The sequence below is a fragment of the Epinephelus fuscoguttatus genome, linkage group LG21 (assembly GCF_011397635.1).
Source record: "Epinephelus fuscoguttatus linkage group LG21, E.fuscoguttatus.final_Chr_v1".
NCBI lineage: Eukaryota > Metazoa > Chordata > Actinopteri > Perciformes > Serranidae > Epinephelus > Epinephelus fuscoguttatus.
In genome coordinates this window covers 30,011,554-30,029,256 of record NC_064772.1, presented here as the reverse complement: position 1 = coordinate 30,029,256, position 17,703 = coordinate 30,011,554, and the positions used below count along the sequence as shown (strand labels likewise).

The window sequence follows — 17,703 nt, the reverse complement described above, 5'->3', positions numbered from 1 at the left end:
TTTTCTGTAGATGGGGGTTCCACTGACAACTGTCGTGTCGCACCAAAAACAAAATCCCATTTACTTATATTGTATCAAGATAAAGGGATAAATCACATGGGTTGATATCTTCAAGTCCTCAGCAGGTAAAACCAAAAGTATCTGCGTTGCCACACACCACTAGGGGTGAGTAGAAAAATATGATGTTCTATCAAATGGGTGAAATGATCTTTTAATTATACCTACATCACACCATCTCTGTAGACCAGTAGTCCAGGCCCAGTCAACACTCTTACATTAACAGGCAACGTGCCAATAGAGGTTAAACGTTGTAAATATTTATGGACTTACATTGGCATAGTAAATGTGTAAAAGCAAACTGACACGTGACAGGGGAATGACGTGATAGTGTACATTACATTCCTCAAGTTAGGCCACATTTCCTCGTCTCTCTCTCAGTGGAGTACATTACAGATATTAAGGTCTCTCCAGGGACTTAAACAGAAATCACACATGGCACTAGAACGTGAGGGAATCTAGACTTTTAGATGCAAACCGAAAGTGCAAATACAATGAAGTTTCTCAAGGTCTGCCTGTAGCCTCAATGAGAGTCAATGGCAGTACTAAGCAATGACATGGAAGTGCCTGCAAACACGAAGTTATCAGTCCTCTGTGACACCCACCTAATTACCAATGTGAAATCTGAGACATTTAATTTATCCAGGTTCTTTCCCTTATTTCAGTATCCACATGGGGGTGTTGTTTCTCTGGTTTCAGAAGAGGGCCTGGTGTCACAAGTAGCAAATCATAAGGTGATGCACGTCTGCAGAAACTGATGAGACGATGGTTTGAGTTTTCTGTAGATTGTCACAGTTGTGAATGTCTTCAAGTTATCTTTTTTTTTTTTTTTGGTCAAGTTGCCAAACTTTGGCTTTGTGTCCAAAGGATCAATCTGGCGGCCGCGGTGCGAGGGTCAAAAGTGAACGAGCAGAGCTGAGAAATCCCCACACAGTTTAAGACAACTTAAACTCTGAGGTTTAAAGGAGTGGAGCCACATAATGCCAGAAATAATCCTTAGTTGCACAAGGTCTTCAGAATGAAGTCTTTTGTACGGGCTGGATAAAATATCCCATGAGCCATTGTAAAGGGGGAATATAAGTGAAACAGGCTGCTGCAGGAAAAACTGTTCCCTTTTAACTTATATACAGATCTTGAGATAAAGGCTGCTTCCAATCCAACTCCAAGACTGGAAGGTGAAACAGCGGCTACAATATGGAAGGTGGAAAGGTGAAATGGGAGTTGTGGTGGGAGCAGGGAATGATTAGGAACAAGGCAGAAAAAGCAAACACAGGGTATGGAATAGCACTCAAACACAACGGGAGGGTGAAGTGGTCTGGTAGGGGAGGAGGAGATGAAGGACAAAGGGAAAATGGAGAAGAGGAGGTCCAGTGCTCATTGTTATTGTTCCAGCTTCTGGTGGTAAAGCTGAGTGACCTGGATGACCGGAGGCGAGGTGCTGAGTGAGGGCCCACACCAACAGGCGGAGGATCGCACCGGTTGGACTTCACACCTGCCACTGGAGAGAGGGAGGTCACAGCAGATTAAATGCAATGTGAGAGCTGTACGCCTCAGAAAACATCAAGCCAGCCAGACAGAGAGGATCCAAGAGGAAATGTACAGTACAGGACAGATGCTAGTATAGCTCAACTTGTCAGCCATCCTTACGGGAGGAGAGATACTGCATGTTATTAATGCCACAACACCGGCAAGTTACAGGTACAGGTCCACTGAAAACACAGCAGGAAGACAGGTTTTACCCCTGGCTCTCTCCCATCTCACAGTGCATGACAGATAACGGAAAAGTGGATACAGTAAAAGGAAATCCACATGATTTGTGACAGAATCTTGGTTCTAAATCTAGTTTTTATAAGGACAAGCCAGAAGACAAGAAACCATCATGAAACATCAGATGATTCAAATAGCCATTTGTTGAATCAATTACTTCACAGCATTCTGTTTTGAGATTTAGTGGTTTAGAATATTATGTCAGACAAGTTTTCAAACAGATGGTATCTATTAAATCTGTTTCACACAGGCTGATTTAATAAAGGGATTTTCCCTGTGCGTCAAAATACCAGATGAGGAGAGGGAGGAGGAAGACCTGAAATCCAACAACCTACAAACCCACATAGTGAGCCCATATCACCATGTGACAGAGAGGTGCTAACAGCATGTGTTAATCACATACAATGCAGGGGAGCAGTGTGACACAGCCAAAAGGTTTACAGAGCACAGAACACTGCAGTACAGTAAATACACACCATGAGTTGGGGACAGGTCATTTTCAGGACAAAATGTAAATCAATACTCCATACTTTACTTGGGTTCAATCATAGACTCTATGTTAATGATAGAAGACATGACAGCTCCTCAAAAGTGAAGCCACAACATCTCAATCGCCCCCTGGTGGCTGGCTACAGTATAGGTCGAAAACCTGGCCCCCTCTATATTAGTGGAGGGGACATGGCCAAACTAAAAAACAAAGTGCACGTCATTTCTGGATACGTTTGATTTTGATTAATTATCTGATGCTATAAAAAGGTATTTTGACATCATGATTCAAGCTGTGTGTGCTCATCAGTGTGCTCGTGATCAATGGCGCCACTCATGAATGGTCTAACAGGTGTATAGGCGGGAACTCAATATTGCAGAGACTGCAACTGCAAAAAACTCTGGCTCCAAATGGCATCACCAGTGCAAGATGGCAGCGGCCGTATCCAGGATGTTTTTGCTTCATCTTTTGTACAGTCAGAGTAAGTGGAGACACATTGTCCATCTTTATATACAGTCTATGGGTTCCATATGTAACCTTCAATAAACCCAGGTATCAATAAAAGCTGTTGGTCATACTTGCACTCTGTAGGTGCGAGCGACCACCTGGGCATTGGCCAAAACAATGACGTGACATACACGAGACTGAACATGACTGACCAGCATCGTATTAATAGAATGCTGAAAAATAAATAACAATCATATTTAGAATAATGTTGCTATCTGTAATGTTTCTGTATTTCATTTGGACTATTGGCTCCATGACACTAACTAGCGTGCTGCTGAGATACCATTTTGTTGCAAAATCCTTCATCAGCTGACACTATGAAGCAACCAGCAGCAGGTCCATGCTGCATAGCTGTGTTACAGCTAGCTGGCTAACCTTAGCTTAGGTTACAGTTAGCTAGCTGAAGTTATGGTACAATCCGTTCACCCATTGGCAATACGAAGCAATTAAAACATGTAAAGTTACATATGGAACCTTTAAAAATAATTTTATGCTCAACACTGTCCATATAAATAAGAATCTCAAGCCTTTGGTGTTAAAACACACTTCTTTCAAGTTCACTCCGAGTATCATCACTGTTGATGCGCAACCTCCTTTTTCATCTGGACACTTCTTTCAAGGTTTGTGTCCATTAGGCCACCATAGTTTAAAGAGATGGGACTTTGTGTAGGAGAAGATAAGATCTTCCCCTGATCACGTGCACTGAAAATGAACTGACCCCAACTTTGATAAACATCCTGACTGCAAGCACATTAAAGACAGTTTTGGGGTTTTGTAAAAGCCCATTGGACTCCTCAATAAAATGATGATGTAAACTTAAAAATGAAAATGTAATTCAACAATAGTAATATAAATTTCCACATATGTAAGAGTTGAGTAAAAATTTAAATGGAAATGCTTTAATCCTACTTCCTTTTTCACACACTTATATGGTTGTTTTATGACGATATTAAAATTAATTTAATTTTCAAAATTATATCCCGCTGTACACTGGACAATATTCAATTGTTAAAGGTCCTATTGATCAGAACAAAAGAATACCTTGCAAATCTGTTTCAAAACATGTGCATAACAGAGGGACGAGTAAGACACAATTTGCAAACAAACTCCCTCACACTGTCCAACTTGCAAAAGAAATAAATTCATTACAGTGTTTCAATAACTAGACCTCCATCAAGCAAACAGTTTTGTGACAAACAGAAACTCTCTTAAGTAGTAGTAGTAGTGCTCCACAGGCCATTTCTAAACAGTTTTTGTAGTGTCGCATGCTGCTTTTTTCAGCTGGGGGGCCACTGCCATTGGGGAGTACCGTTGCCATGAGGGGGGGTACTTGGTCTGCAATGGTGTTTGAGTGGACGGGACATCCAGGTGGTATCCACATGAATCCCAGAACGAAAGGTTTCCCAGCAAAACAATGCATTGGAACAAAGTAATCAAAGTTATTTACTTCACCTGTCAGTGGTTTAAATGTTTTGGCTGACAGGCGTATAATGATAGTGAATTAACCACTTTAAAAAATGTTGGTCTCTGTGTCAGGTGCCTGACATTTGGTTACCAACTTGAACAAGGCTGGTGTCGTCAGTGATCAGTCTTAGTGGTTGCCGGTTATTGTGGAAAGAACGGAAAAATGGCTGCGTTTGACTGCAAGCACCCAGCTTCACTCTGTTATAATTCCCAAGTGCTTAGCGACAAAAGGAGGAGCGAGACCAGAGCGAATACTGGTTCAGCTTGTGCTTGTTAGAGTCAGCTGGAAGAGTTTCATGGGCTGGAAAGCCATGTCATGGTGGTGTTACTCATATAAGACATATCTATGTGGATAATGTATACAGTTATTGTGGAATTACATTTTCATGTTAAAGTTTAGATAATCATTATATCGAAGTCCCCTATGGGCTCCCATAGTTTTCAAGTAAATCTAAATACAATACTCACTTGTCATATGTACAGCCAGTATGAAAGGAGGAACAATTAAAGCACAAATTAACTGCACATACAGCACCTGAGCATTGTATTAAGAGAAGACTTGAAAATAATAGGAAGTTGTGCTTCAACATCCTGATACAGCAAAACAGGACACCTCCATTACAGTACAGTAGTTAAGAGTGGGATGCATGTTACTGAGAGGAGCAATATAAAAAGACAGTATGCCACAGTGTTAGCCTGCTGAGCTGGTATATGAAGTACCTCACATGTTATGGGGCTCTTTTCAGATTGGAGCAGCACTGCTGTGAAATGTGAGGGCAAAACAAACACAAGAGGAGAAGGGAAAACACTTTTAAAAAGCAAACAGATGTGACTGTGAACAAAATAATAGTAATAATAATGATGGCAATCACCTCTTCACTTTCAAATTCCTGAAACTTCTAGACAACACCTTGTTTCAACCCTTTGATACCTTAGGTAATTTCTTTTAAAAACATGGGAAGAAGGTAATGAGCAATGAGATGACCCACAAAATTTGCAAGAAACTTGCAGAGAGAGAAAATAAAAAACAAGAATATTTAACTTTATAAGTTAAAAAACAACAACAACAAAAAAACAAGAAAATGACCTAAAAATAGTGCTTAAAATTATAATAATTATGTAACAAAATTTTAAAATGTAACAGTTTTATCCCAAGCGTTTTTTTTTTTTTTGCAAATTGTGGGACATTCCCTACCAAGTTGCTCATTGCCTTTTTTTCCATGTTTTAAAAAGAAAACCAAATTCCTCCAACATTCAGCAGTTTAAATATTTGTAAAAGGCATCTGAAAGCAGCACAAGAAAAGTGATGTCGCTCCAGGTTTCAAAGGGTTCAAGGAGCTACATCATATCAGGATGCAAGCCCCGTCATGGAGAGCGACAAAAAGTTAAAATATTTTAACTTTAAACAACAGTGCTGTCTGCGGTTACCACTGCTGATATTCACTGCCAGCCTCACCTAATTTTACCGTCCAGCTCTTGTCACTAAAATGATATACAGTTTGTCATCTACCATCTCCCTGATTCCACGTGATAACATTACTTTTATGATGTTGCTGTACTGTCTGTATAAATTAGGATTATTTTCTGATCAGTACTAATAAATCAATGTGGTGCAAAAACAGAGGCTGACAGCTGGTGAGGACTGATGAATGTAAAGAAATGTGATTAGTTTAGTGTTATATTTTTAAGATGAGAGGTGGAACTTGCAGCCGATAGCATGAGGGTTAAATCTGAAGTCTCAACGGGAGTAATGTCAGATTAGACAGACATCAGTTTGTGATACACAGTTGGGAGATCAACAATTACACCAGCAGAGGCCATGACTCATAACAGGACCAGTGGCACTGAATGTAACCAGGTATAACTAACTTGCATTTGCATGTTTGTCCATGCACGTATAGCATGTCAGATTTTTTAAAGAGGGACTTTAACTTATTATTTTGCATTTTTGGTGAATGGATTAGAATACCTTTCCCAATCACAGACAGAAACAGAGTACAGGGTTTAAATGCCTTACCACTGTGCCTACTTCCTCCTATTTAATTTGATTAGGTGGTTGAGACTGAGACATGAAAAGCCCACATTGCTCAAGTTCACAACCACAGATAGTTGATTAGCCATGGTCTAATTTACAACTGAAGAAAGATCCAGGCTTGTTTACATTCATACATGTGATCATATTTATCAAGAAGCTTCCAGGTTTTTCCATCTGCTTTTGTTTTCCATGTTAATGTCCTGTTGATGCAAACTCAACACCTCCTCCATCTGTTTCACATTAAGTACTTCCAGCAGCTAATGGGGCTTAATCCCTGTAATTCCCTGAAAGGCTTCGTTCGGAAACATCTTACGGAATAGTGGGGTTTTATTTTGCATGCAGAGTACAAGTGAAATGTGAGCCATGACCAGGCCTTTGAAATAGCTGTATTAGTATAAGCAAAGGTCATAATGCATGGATGCCCTTCGGGTAATTGATATGGCATTCCACATTCACCACTTAGCCTTGACCTTATCCCCCAGAGTCACCTCTTAAAAGCTTTAGAACATTTACTTTTGGTGGCGGCGTAAACATGAATGGGAAAATATCACTTTATATAATTGGCTCTGTTTAAAATAGAGTGGGAAGTTAATATTACTTGAGAATGTTAATACTTAATCATTGCTTGTTTGCAGGGCTCGACATTAACTTTTTTTGCTCACCAGTTACTGTAGCTAGTGGTTTTGCAGTTACCAGCCAATCAGCATTTTTACTACCAACAAATTGCTGCTGGGGAATAAGTTTTTTTTTTTTTTTTTTATTAAAGTTGACAATGGTGTGCTACAATTTACTTGAAGGAAAAGATATGCAACCCTTCTAAATTGAAATGATCAGAGTAAACACCCAAATCAAGACTATATAAAATGTAACACCATAGTCATTAAATATTGTGCTGTGGTAAGGTTGTGTGTTTCCATTTGTTTTGAAAAGACAGTAGAGCGAGTGTCAAAGACAGAAAAAATCATCTTGGTGGGGACTGAGGTCTTCAGTAATTGTTTTATCCTGTTCTGCTTTTGTCTCAAAAGGCTGCTTGAAAGCAGTGGAGATTAGAAGTTCATATTCGAGTTTTTTTTGGCATGGTGTCCATCTGGATGATGGTGTCTATTGAGGATCGGCATGACGAATGTGTTTCCATACCCTACAACTGCGGAGCACCGCAGACATACTGGGCTCATCTTGTACACAGCTCTCTCTCTGTTGCTGTTGAAACTGACTGACAGCCCACAGGCAGGTCCTTAAGCTCCACTGTTTCATTTGAGCTCGCCACAGAGTAACGCACTCACACGTCCATTTATTTGTTGTGGTGGCCTCAGCACATGGTGCTAACTGTGGACAGCTACATGTGTCTGAGTTGGAACTCACGCTTGTGAACTTTGGTTTCGCATTACCTGCATCAACCTACATATCGTGATTCTGCTCTTGCCTGTGTGCACAGACTGTATCTATAACACCTGCCAAAGTGTCTAGTAAGAATTACTGTGTTGTATGCCACTGCCAAATTTTACCCCCACCTGGCAGGTGCTAATTTGAGCCCCCCTTATTTGATAGAACACGTAGTTGTGTGAACTGTGTTTGGTCTCTGCATTTGTGGCATCTGCTGGTGCATCATATTCACTACTGTGTGTTTTTTACCCAGTGTCGTCAGGCACATCTTGATCAGCCTCTGCAGCAGACGACTCCACATCTGCATCTGCACTGCTCTCACTGCCCTGAGCTGACAGACCGCACAGAGACTCTGGGCTCAGACACTCGCCACTGGGACAGACAGACAAGGACACACACAGCCAGGTGGTTGTCATTTACTCACAAGATTTCTTGCTATTGTAGAACTTGTTTGTGGATCTTAATTACTACAGTCTTCTGCCTGAGATCCAGCACATGGTGTGAACCAGATGTGACTTACATATAAATGTATGTTGTACTTTGTAATTTGTTACACGTGTCTAGCCCTCCTTCTGATATCTTGCATTTATGAGTGTGTGCGTGTGTGTGTGTGTCAGTGCATGTCTACTGACTTGATATGTTTCTCCAGTAGCAGGATGGCTTGCTCCCTCTCCTCCAGTCTCCTCTTCAGAGAGGCAATCTCCTTCTGCTTCTCTAGCAGCTCCTTCTGGAGACGATAGTTGCTCTCCTCCAGAGTCTCACAGAATGCCTGGAGGGCGGCAGCGACAGAGAAAATAAGAACTAAAAACATTTGCCAACGGTAAAAACAAAGTTGTGTGCGGGGACAAACCCTCAGACATCAGAGAATGAGACAAGGATAACATTTCCAGATGTTGGAACAAATAAACCCAAAGCAGGCTGTGTTTATCTCAGTAAGTGTCTTTAATCTGTAATTAAATAGTTTTTAAGGGTCTGAAAACATGTCCAGGTGAAATCACACAGGTGGGCCAGTTGGGGGGGGACCTTTACTGGCATCAAAGAGGACTGATATTTGCCTTGTTGACTGCCATCGTTCTATCAGCAAATAAGATCACATTCACTGATGGCAGTAGCCGATGTTTTTCTGCTTTGTCACAATTTTGCGCTTATAACGTTCTCATGATGTGTTAAATGTAAATCTTGTAAAATGTCGTTTTTGGCGAGAAACTCAAAATAAATAAATTTGTTTGAAGGAGAAATTAGTTGTTTTCAGGGCAACATAAAATAAATATTACTCCATAACTTTAAAACAGTTCCATTTTTTTCATAATTAAGATTCCTTTTTTTATCTGGCACAAAAGGGAAAATAAATAACAACAAAAACAAAATAAACAACAATAAAAGACATTGGTGTCGGCTATCGGCCAAATCGTTATTTCAAATATCAGTTTCAGCCCAGGATTTCAAAATCGTTGCATCCCTAGTGAAAACATTTCCACATGCAGGAAACTTCAACAAATAAACCTACAGACCCACTGTGTTAATCTCGGTCCATGTCTTTAATCTATAATTAACTGTATTATATTTACAGCTTCCAAATGTCAGTCTGAAAACATGTCCAGGTCAAATTAAGAAGGCTATTTTACAAGCACAGCTGTAGGGGTCAAGCGAGACATGTTTATTGCCTCCTGTAATGGGAGTGAGTACATCCTTGCATCACCAAATGCCATCCAGCTATTTTATGGCCCTGTAAAACTTAAAACCCGGGGGGTCATTTTAAATGCTTAAGTACCCTATGGTACCTGAGGTTTGGCAGTGACTTGAAAATGATACTTCATACCATACTTAATTTTGAATATAAACACTTTGTAAAAGCGTCAGTGTGTAATGTGGTCTTAAGTAGGGCTGTCACGATCATGGATTTAGTTGCTAAAGTTAGTACATTACATTTTGTTTACAATTACTGTCACACAAATATTTGTAATATACGATTTCATTCTCTGTTTTTAATACATTTTATGCCACACAGCAGTGCTGTTGTGTTCGATGTTGCGACTAGACCTAAATCCAGGCTAATTTCAATGTGGAGAGTTTGCTCTCTCTGCTGTTGCTAGTCAGCTTTTTACCAGTCCTGTAATGTTATCCCCACCACTCAAGGTCACCATCTTTTTCAGCTGCCTATTCCACCTGTAGAGACTGATCTCTGCTGACCTGGCTCATCTCAAATGAGCCAATTATTCAATACCCGGTCTTACTAAAATGACAAGATCCTGTTTAAAGGTGAGCAGCACAAAAACACATGCATGTACATGAGCATGCATATTTCACACGTATATGCATACTTACTCTGCTCTCCTCCAGACTATCAAAAGGCCCAGGTGGGTCATCCAGACACAGAAACTCTCTCACTGCCAGGCTGTAAAGGAGAATAAAGAGTGGGACATGAATTTGTGCGTGTTTGTATGGTTGTTGTTTTTGAACAGGCTAATAAAAAATACTTTTTTCAGGTGATCAGGTGATGCAGGCACAAAACAAGTGAACGATATGACAGGGACAGCACTATATGGGAGACAAGACAGATGTATAATAACAACACAAAACACAGGTATATTGGTATAATGTATGTTGATGTTGTTGAGTGGTATTCTGTGTTTGTTGGTGTGTGTGTTGATGAAGTAGTAAAGAGGGGAGTCAGAAGGAGTTCTAATAAATAATACTTATAATATATATATTAATTATATATAATATATAATTAATATAAAGTAGGAATTATCAGTTATCAGGTGGGTGCTTTCCAAAGCATAGTTTGCACAAAAAGGCTAAACGGTTCCATTTAAATATAAAAAAGTTGCACGATTAAGTCACGTACCAGTTGGCAATGTCCTTGTGTGCAACCAAGTTTTGCATAAAGGCCTGCAGTCCCAACTGTCTGTCTTCCAGGAAGTCACTGTCATAGTTGTCTTTGAACCACCGCTTGGGAGGCAGCGAGAGCCGGAAGCCTGGGAACATCTCCTTCAGCTAGAACACACACACACACACAGTACAGACTGAGTATCACATGATATCTGTCATACAGTTACAGTGAAAGAACACTATGCAGTTTTAAAGACAAAGCGTAGTGACAAAAGTGACAAAGAACAAGACAGAGTACACACTGCTGCTCCCTGAAGCACTCACACTATGTTTCTGCATTACACGCCCAGATCAAATAAGCTGTTAAGCAAGTCAGCTGTCTTACAATCTATAACCCTTACTAAAACAACCACACTGACTACTATTATTCCGAATATGACGATATTCTGAAATTGATTTGGGTGATGTAAACAGCATTTTCCGTTTGGATATTCCAAGTCAGGCCTTTTCTGAATAAAACATTTTCTGATTAAGACATGGAAAATGCCAGTATTATTCAGGTTTTAGGGGTAATCTTTGGACATGTATACAGTGCTTAAAGCACAAAGCAGCTCGCCAACAGTTTGCAAGGGTGGTGTAGAAATGCATGCCCAAAAGAAAAGCCCACATTTCTGGTCGTAAGAAGAAACACACCTACTTTTAAACACCATGAAAGACTTAGATATCAACAGGGTTTTTGGATATGCGTAAATATTGCAACACCGACCCAAGTTTTTTCTTATTTTTGTTTTAAAGAGAGATCCTAAAACATGTTTATGATAGATTCATGACTCGTTCTTAAACCCCAGAATAGTTTGTATGTGTGTTCTTGTAATGATGAATCCCTTTGTCTTGTAAACTGACAGCACATGCCAGTTGATCCTAATTAACACAGTCAAACGCCCCACATATCCTCATAAAAGGGCATGACACTGCATGACTGTGTGCACTCACAGAAACCGAAAAAGTCAAAGAAAAGAGAGAGAATTAAGTCAAGAGTGCCCAACCACACGCAGGTCTGAAGACGGTAACGCACTGGACTCCAAACATTAAAAAAATAAATACATAAAAATAATAAAAAAATCTGTTATGAATTGGGGGACTAGTGTGCAGAACGTGAACACCAAACCAGCTGTCATATTTAATGGCATCAGGAGTGGATAACAAAGTAAGACTGTATGTACTTTTTTTTTTTTAAGATGCACAGGATGTTAAAAATCTGTGGTAATCAACCACCCGACCGGCAAACTGCAAACTGTGTGTGTTACAGTAGCACAACTGTCAGGGCCCAGGACAGAGACGAGTGCCACGGCATGCTTCAAAGTGTGTATGTGTGTGTTCAGAGGGAGACAATGAGGGGGCAGAGAAGGTGAAGGTGGAAAATTTCATGCAATATTTTAGTCAATTATTATTAATTTATTTCAAGCGCTACTTTGTCAATTTTTATCCTGCTTGCCCGAACAGCCTATGATATGTTCTGGTGTGATTAATTACTAATTATCAGATGGCATTGTTCCTATTAACATAACTGATGTGAACTGAAGTGTTAGTGCAGCATTTATTCTAAAAGTGCCATTGTTTCTTAAAATAATCGAAATAATTACCAAAAAATATTAAAAACTATAAAATATTATTGTAATATAAATCCTATAATATTATACAATTGTAGAATTGAAGAAAACCTAATAACCAACTATGCTGCATAAACATGTCAGCACAAAATGTATTGCTCCTGAGTGTGCGTAAACTCTGTGTTCCCTAAAAACAGACAATAATTAAAAAAGGTTAATGAATGAGGGCCCATTGTCTTTTTCAGAATAGGGGCATAAAAACAAATTATTTTGTGCACATGAAACGTAGTCATTGTAAGGGTGTCACATATAATCACATTTTCACATTTGACATGAGCTTTAATTTTAAAGATCACAATTTAATTCATCTTTTTTTCTTTTTTTTTTAAATAAAAAATATGATCATTTATTTCAGATGACACATTAGCTCAGTTTGGCTACTTGTAAGGCTCCCTCCAAAAATACTCATACAAAAACACTACAAATATAAAAGTCACGCATGTAAAAAAAATTAGAATCTAAGACAAAAAATAATGTACACGTTAAAATAGAGTGATTAAAATACAACAGATAAAATATAAAATACAGGTATCAGACACTTAATTTGAATGCTTTTTAAAGATAATCTTTAACCAAATTTAAGGCTGACTTTTGGACAAATCCTCTTTTTATTTTTCAAGCATTGTAGGTAAGTCTAAAGGTAATCAGTATATATGTAATCCTGTGTGTTTTACATAGGAATACAGTTATTAAAGTGAGTTAGGGCGGCACGGTGGTATGGTGGTTAGCACTGTCACCTCACAGCAAGAGGGTTCGATCCTGGGTGTGGGAGCCCTTCTCTGCGGAGTTTCCATGTTCTCCCCATGTCAGCATGGGTTCTCTCCGGGCACTCCGGCTTCCTCCCACAGTCCAAAGACATGCAGATTGGCGACTAGGTTAATTGATGACTCACCGTAGGTGTGAATGTGAGCGTGAATGGTTGTTTGTCTCTATGTGTCAGCCCTGCGATAGTCTGGCGACCTGTCCAGGGTGTACCCTGCCTCTTCCCCGATGTCAGCTGGGATAGGCTCCAGCCCCCCCGCGACCCTCAAGAGGATGAAGCGGTTAGAAGATGAATGAATGAATGAATGAATGAGTTAGATTTGTCTACATTTTGCCAACAGGCAAGTGAAGGTATGAAGTTAAAAAAAAAAAAACTACAAAAAGAAATTATAAGATAAATGATGTTAGATAAAATGTTTATGGCAATTAAGACCTAAATTGAGACTATTTAAAGACTTTTAAGGCCTAATATTTATCAAATAGAATTTACAATGTTTTAAGACTTGTAAGAACCTGCAGACACCCTGTGCAAAATTAATGTAGACTTGTCGCACTGGGCTGGTGCCATTCTGCTGTCAAGTAAAGCTGGACTGACGCAGAGATATATATAAAAATAATCTTAAAATCAGCTTGCCAGCTGTTTTGCTGGTTCTTAACCCTTTACCTGAGCTCCAGCTGACACTTAGTGTGACAATACTCAACAGCAAATAAGATGTACAGAACTCTGTGTTTCAGTGTATAGCACAGAAGGAGTAACATCTCTGGAACCCCTTAAAGTAAATCGGTTTGGCGTTCTCTCCTCATAAACTGTTCCCACAGTCATGGGAGCTGGGAAAAATAACATACGTTTCCTCTACTGATAACCCTTGTATCACCTCTAGCCTGTTTCTAAAATTTGCTTGTGCTCTTTAATAAGTACTAAAGTTGATCATTTGCTTTGTACTGTAGGTAGTGCTTTACATTGAAGTCATTGTTGTTTGCTTTTAAAGAGGAATTACTAAATACTGCCAGATGCTTTTGTTGCTTAAATGTCCTGACGTAACTCTTACGTCCATTATCCTACTGACTGCCTCCACTGGAGCCTTCAAAGTCAATCATGGCTACCTCCATCGCTACCTCCATCTCTGCCTTTACATCTGATGTAAACATTGTTTTGTGATTTGATAATCCTCAAAACAGATGTATGCAAATTAAGACAAAGCAATGTTTGGCTGCATGTAGTCAGCTTTGGCAGTTTGAGAAAACTGATGTCAGTTTTCTCATCAGGAGGTCAGTTGTAAGCACACATACTCGACATGGTGGCCCAAGCCATGAGCACAAATGCTTTGTAAAGCAATGCTGGATAAGGTCCAAAATACTACACAAGCTATGTTTGGTGCCAGCCACACCGTGTGGAGGCAGCGCTGCATATTGGAAACCTGATCATGTGTTTACTATGCCTGATATCTATGCTGTTGTTTAGATTCGGCTACAAGTGAAAATAACTGTAACTGCTTAAACATTTCCAGACAGTTAAATGCATGACCTCTGCAGTAACAGTACATGCACGGCAGAAGACCATCACGCACAGTGTGAACATTACAGTGGCCTCTGTGGAAAAGCCACAGGAATGGAGGAAACGATGTCCACACACCCCTCTCTGTCCTCTCCCTCCTTATTGAATGCATAGACTGTATAAACGGCTGAATGTAGGGTGTTACCGTCTCCTGTCTTTCCATTTTGCTTGCCTGGGGTTACTATGTCTGAATTAGTATATGGTGCATTTCAGTAATAGGTTTTATCAATATTTTGCAGGCCTACAAAGATAACTTTCGCTTGTTTGTTACAGCTTTCAAGTGTTCTTTTTCCCCATAGATTGTCATTACACGGTTTAAACTTTTTTTTTCCTTTTGTAATCTGTGACCATACTGTCCTTCCCGAAACCACGAGAGACCTGTTCCCCTAGTTGGCTCAGGCCTGTTGGATATTTGGGAACAGAGGGTTTCTTTGTGTAGCTCTAATCACTTCCACTGTATACTCAAAAACAAAAGAACGCATGCTGAAAGCAGGATGGTCAAAAACAGTGTCTGCAAACAGATGATCACAAAAAAAGTAAAAAAAAAAAAAAAAAAAAAAATCTTCAGATAAGCCTGAGATTTGGGACAGTCCATACTTTTCACACAAACATGCATAAGCAAACTTATGTACATTACATACCCAAACCCACCTTGTCATTGAGTCTGGAGAAGTCTGTGTACCTTCTAAAAACAACCCAGCTCTCATCTGGAGTCTTCTTGACCAGGACTTTAAATACCTGCAGCAGGGATAAGGCAACACACAATCTAAAATCTCGTTTACAACTGCAAACATATGGTAATAAAACTCTGTATACTGAGTACATGTTAGCAGTAGACTTTAAGTCTAGTATGCATTACACAGTGCGCTTCTTCTCAGTGAGCATGTCTATCCCCTTTGGTAAAGTGTTGTTCTTTACTGTAACTAGGCAAACTGATAAACAGGTTGACATGCTGCCAACCTACATGTCAATTTGGGGTAAATAACATAATTTTATAACTTTAATAAAAATACTTAGCTGCCACAGACACACAAGTTCAAAAAGGTTTTCATGATATGCTGATTTCCTGGTTTCATACCGTGAACTTAGCCCTCTCCTCCATGACCTCATACCCGAGCACAGTCGGGGTAATAGGCCTCTCCTCTCCTTGCTGGCTCCCAGCAGGATCCGATATGGAGCGGGGACAGCTGGAGTACTCCACAGAGGTGTCCAGAGTCCCGTTCACCCTGGCCCGTACCACAGGGCTCTGGAGGGGTGGTGGTGTCCTGCTCCGGCTGCCTCTGTCCACGCAGCGAGATTGGCGCTGGGAGCCTAATCCTCCACATCCTCTTCCATGGTCCTCCCCAGCTGAGGAGGTGGAGACGCTTCCTAGTGATGAAGCTCGCTGTGGCCGTCTCAGCTTGCTGCTACCCCCTGCTCTGTCCAAGGGCACGGGAACAGGCACAAATGGTGATGCCATCTTCCTGAGCTGCGTGCTCCTGCCCCACCACCACACTAAGGTCCTTCACAGTGACACCACCTTGCTTCAGCGACGCTGTGATGATGAAATGAAGCCGTAATGCTCACCCTGAGGGGCTGACCAAGACTCTGTCGAATAAATAAAGAATAATTAGGTATGTTCATTGCATTCATCATAATCAAAAATGACTGTAAGCTTCCCTAAATACAGGCTGAACAATCAGGATCCTCAGATTTCTTTTAAACGTACACCAATGCAGCAGAATCTGTCAGCAAACATTATCCTGAAGTAAGGGTACCAGACTGTGAGGGCAGATGAATTATTGACAAGAGCCACATGTCGTTCATAATTTATGGATTTGTACATTATGTGTAAAAATCATGATGGAAAATGCCTGTGAGCATTTGTAGATAATCAGTGTGTAAGATCAGCTTTTCAATTGCTTTGGTTTTATCCGCCTGTTAAAATAGGAGCCTCGCTCACATTAAGTCAGCATCAGTGGATCTTAGAGAAGTCAGCCCTGTGCCTCTGTATGACAACAAATGAAAATCCCAATTACAGGCTCGTAATACACACTTCATTGTCAAAATATTAAAGTCAATGTCATATCAAGGCCAGATGGCTAAAGACAGAAACACATGGAAACAACACAGGGAAACAGTAAGGATAAACAAGTATACATGAGGAGATAAAATGACTGTGATGATTATTTATTGCTCTTGCTGCTCACTCACTCTTGGCTGACTCGTAAAGCTATTTTGGTGCGCTTAAAAAACATGACGAAAGAGCTGGGAGCTGGACCAACATGACATCAAAACACTGGCTGCCTTATATCCTGCTTTAATAAAACGTTACTAATAAATCACGTGTTTTGTTTTGTTTTTTTACAGTCAAGCAGCTAATGATGTTGCCATCGTTTGGTATGTGAAGTTAGCAAGCGACCTAACCTAATTTCGATGGATGACGTGCTTTTATTGAGCAGTACGAGCTCCCTCATCAGAATATGGCGATTTAACGTTAGTTAGTAGATCGTTGCACTGCTTCTCGGTTCAGGCACAACTGCTGGCTACAATGGCTTTAATTTACAGTTAACTTAGGTAACATAGGAAATACTGTAAATGAAGCAACCACAAGGCAAACCGCTTTAAATTAAACATTCCAGTCACTGCAACAGCTGCTGCTATAGCTAACGTTAGCTATGCTACCTACAGTTGCACCACTGCAAACAAAGTAGACTAACTGACATTATGTCAAAATGAGAGCGGTATGTAATATGAGATTGAAGCCGAATTGAGTAGCAACTCCTAATAATTTCTCTGACGTCTACTTTTGTTTTCTTTTGCGTATTTTGCCAATGATACATAAGGAAACGCTAAATCCACACATTTCCGGATGGCGTTTGGCGTGTGCTCCACATCATAAGGCTATCACATTACCTTCACGTTAGCTCGTGAGCTAGGACGGGCAGCCCGTGTGGGCAAAGCTAGGGTGACGCAAGATGACGACGACTTTCGCTTAACTTACCGCAGGAGGCCAGTACCCGTCTCCTTCATGAAATAATGTGATTATTCTCATAAAGTCCGATTGTCCTGTTGCCGTTAATCCACTGCATTATCTCCTCCCAGGTCCGGTTCATGTTAGCGCGACTGACAGACTACAACGGCTGCAGTGCTCTCAGGTAGCCAGCTGAGGGCGCTGTATGTGGATGATATTGAACAGCAATAA

The 17,703-nt window shown here is 40.3% G+C and overlaps 1 protein-coding gene across 5 annotated transcripts; it reads right to left on the bottom strand.

Annotated features, from left to right (window-relative positions):
- Positions 1-869: 869 nt before the first annotated feature.
- snx16 (sorting nexin 16) lies at positions 870-17,662 on the bottom strand. Of its 5 annotated transcripts, none has more exons than XM_049565681.1 (9): positions 17,503-17,662; positions 15,598-16,106; positions 15,171-15,257; positions 10,549-10,697; positions 10,026-10,095; positions 8,333-8,469; positions 7,950-8,072; positions 5,003-5,043; positions 870-1,555 (listed from the first exon to the last, which is right to left on the bottom strand). In XM_049565681.1, exons 2-8 carry the CDS (start codon positions 15,976-15,978, stop codon positions 5,025-5,027), a joined length of 966 nt encoding a protein of 321 aa, XP_049421638.1. In that variant the 5' UTR covers positions 15,979-16,106; positions 17,503-17,662; the 3' UTR covers positions 870-1,555; positions 5,003-5,024. The 5 variants fall into 5 exon arrangements, with proteins under 5 accessions (XP_049421638.1, XP_049421639.1, XP_049421640.1 ...); XM_049565682.1 differs by having other exon boundaries at positions 5,008-5,043; XM_049565683.1 differs by having other exon boundaries at positions 5,003-5,040.
- Positions 17,663-17,703: the final 41 nt, after the last annotated feature.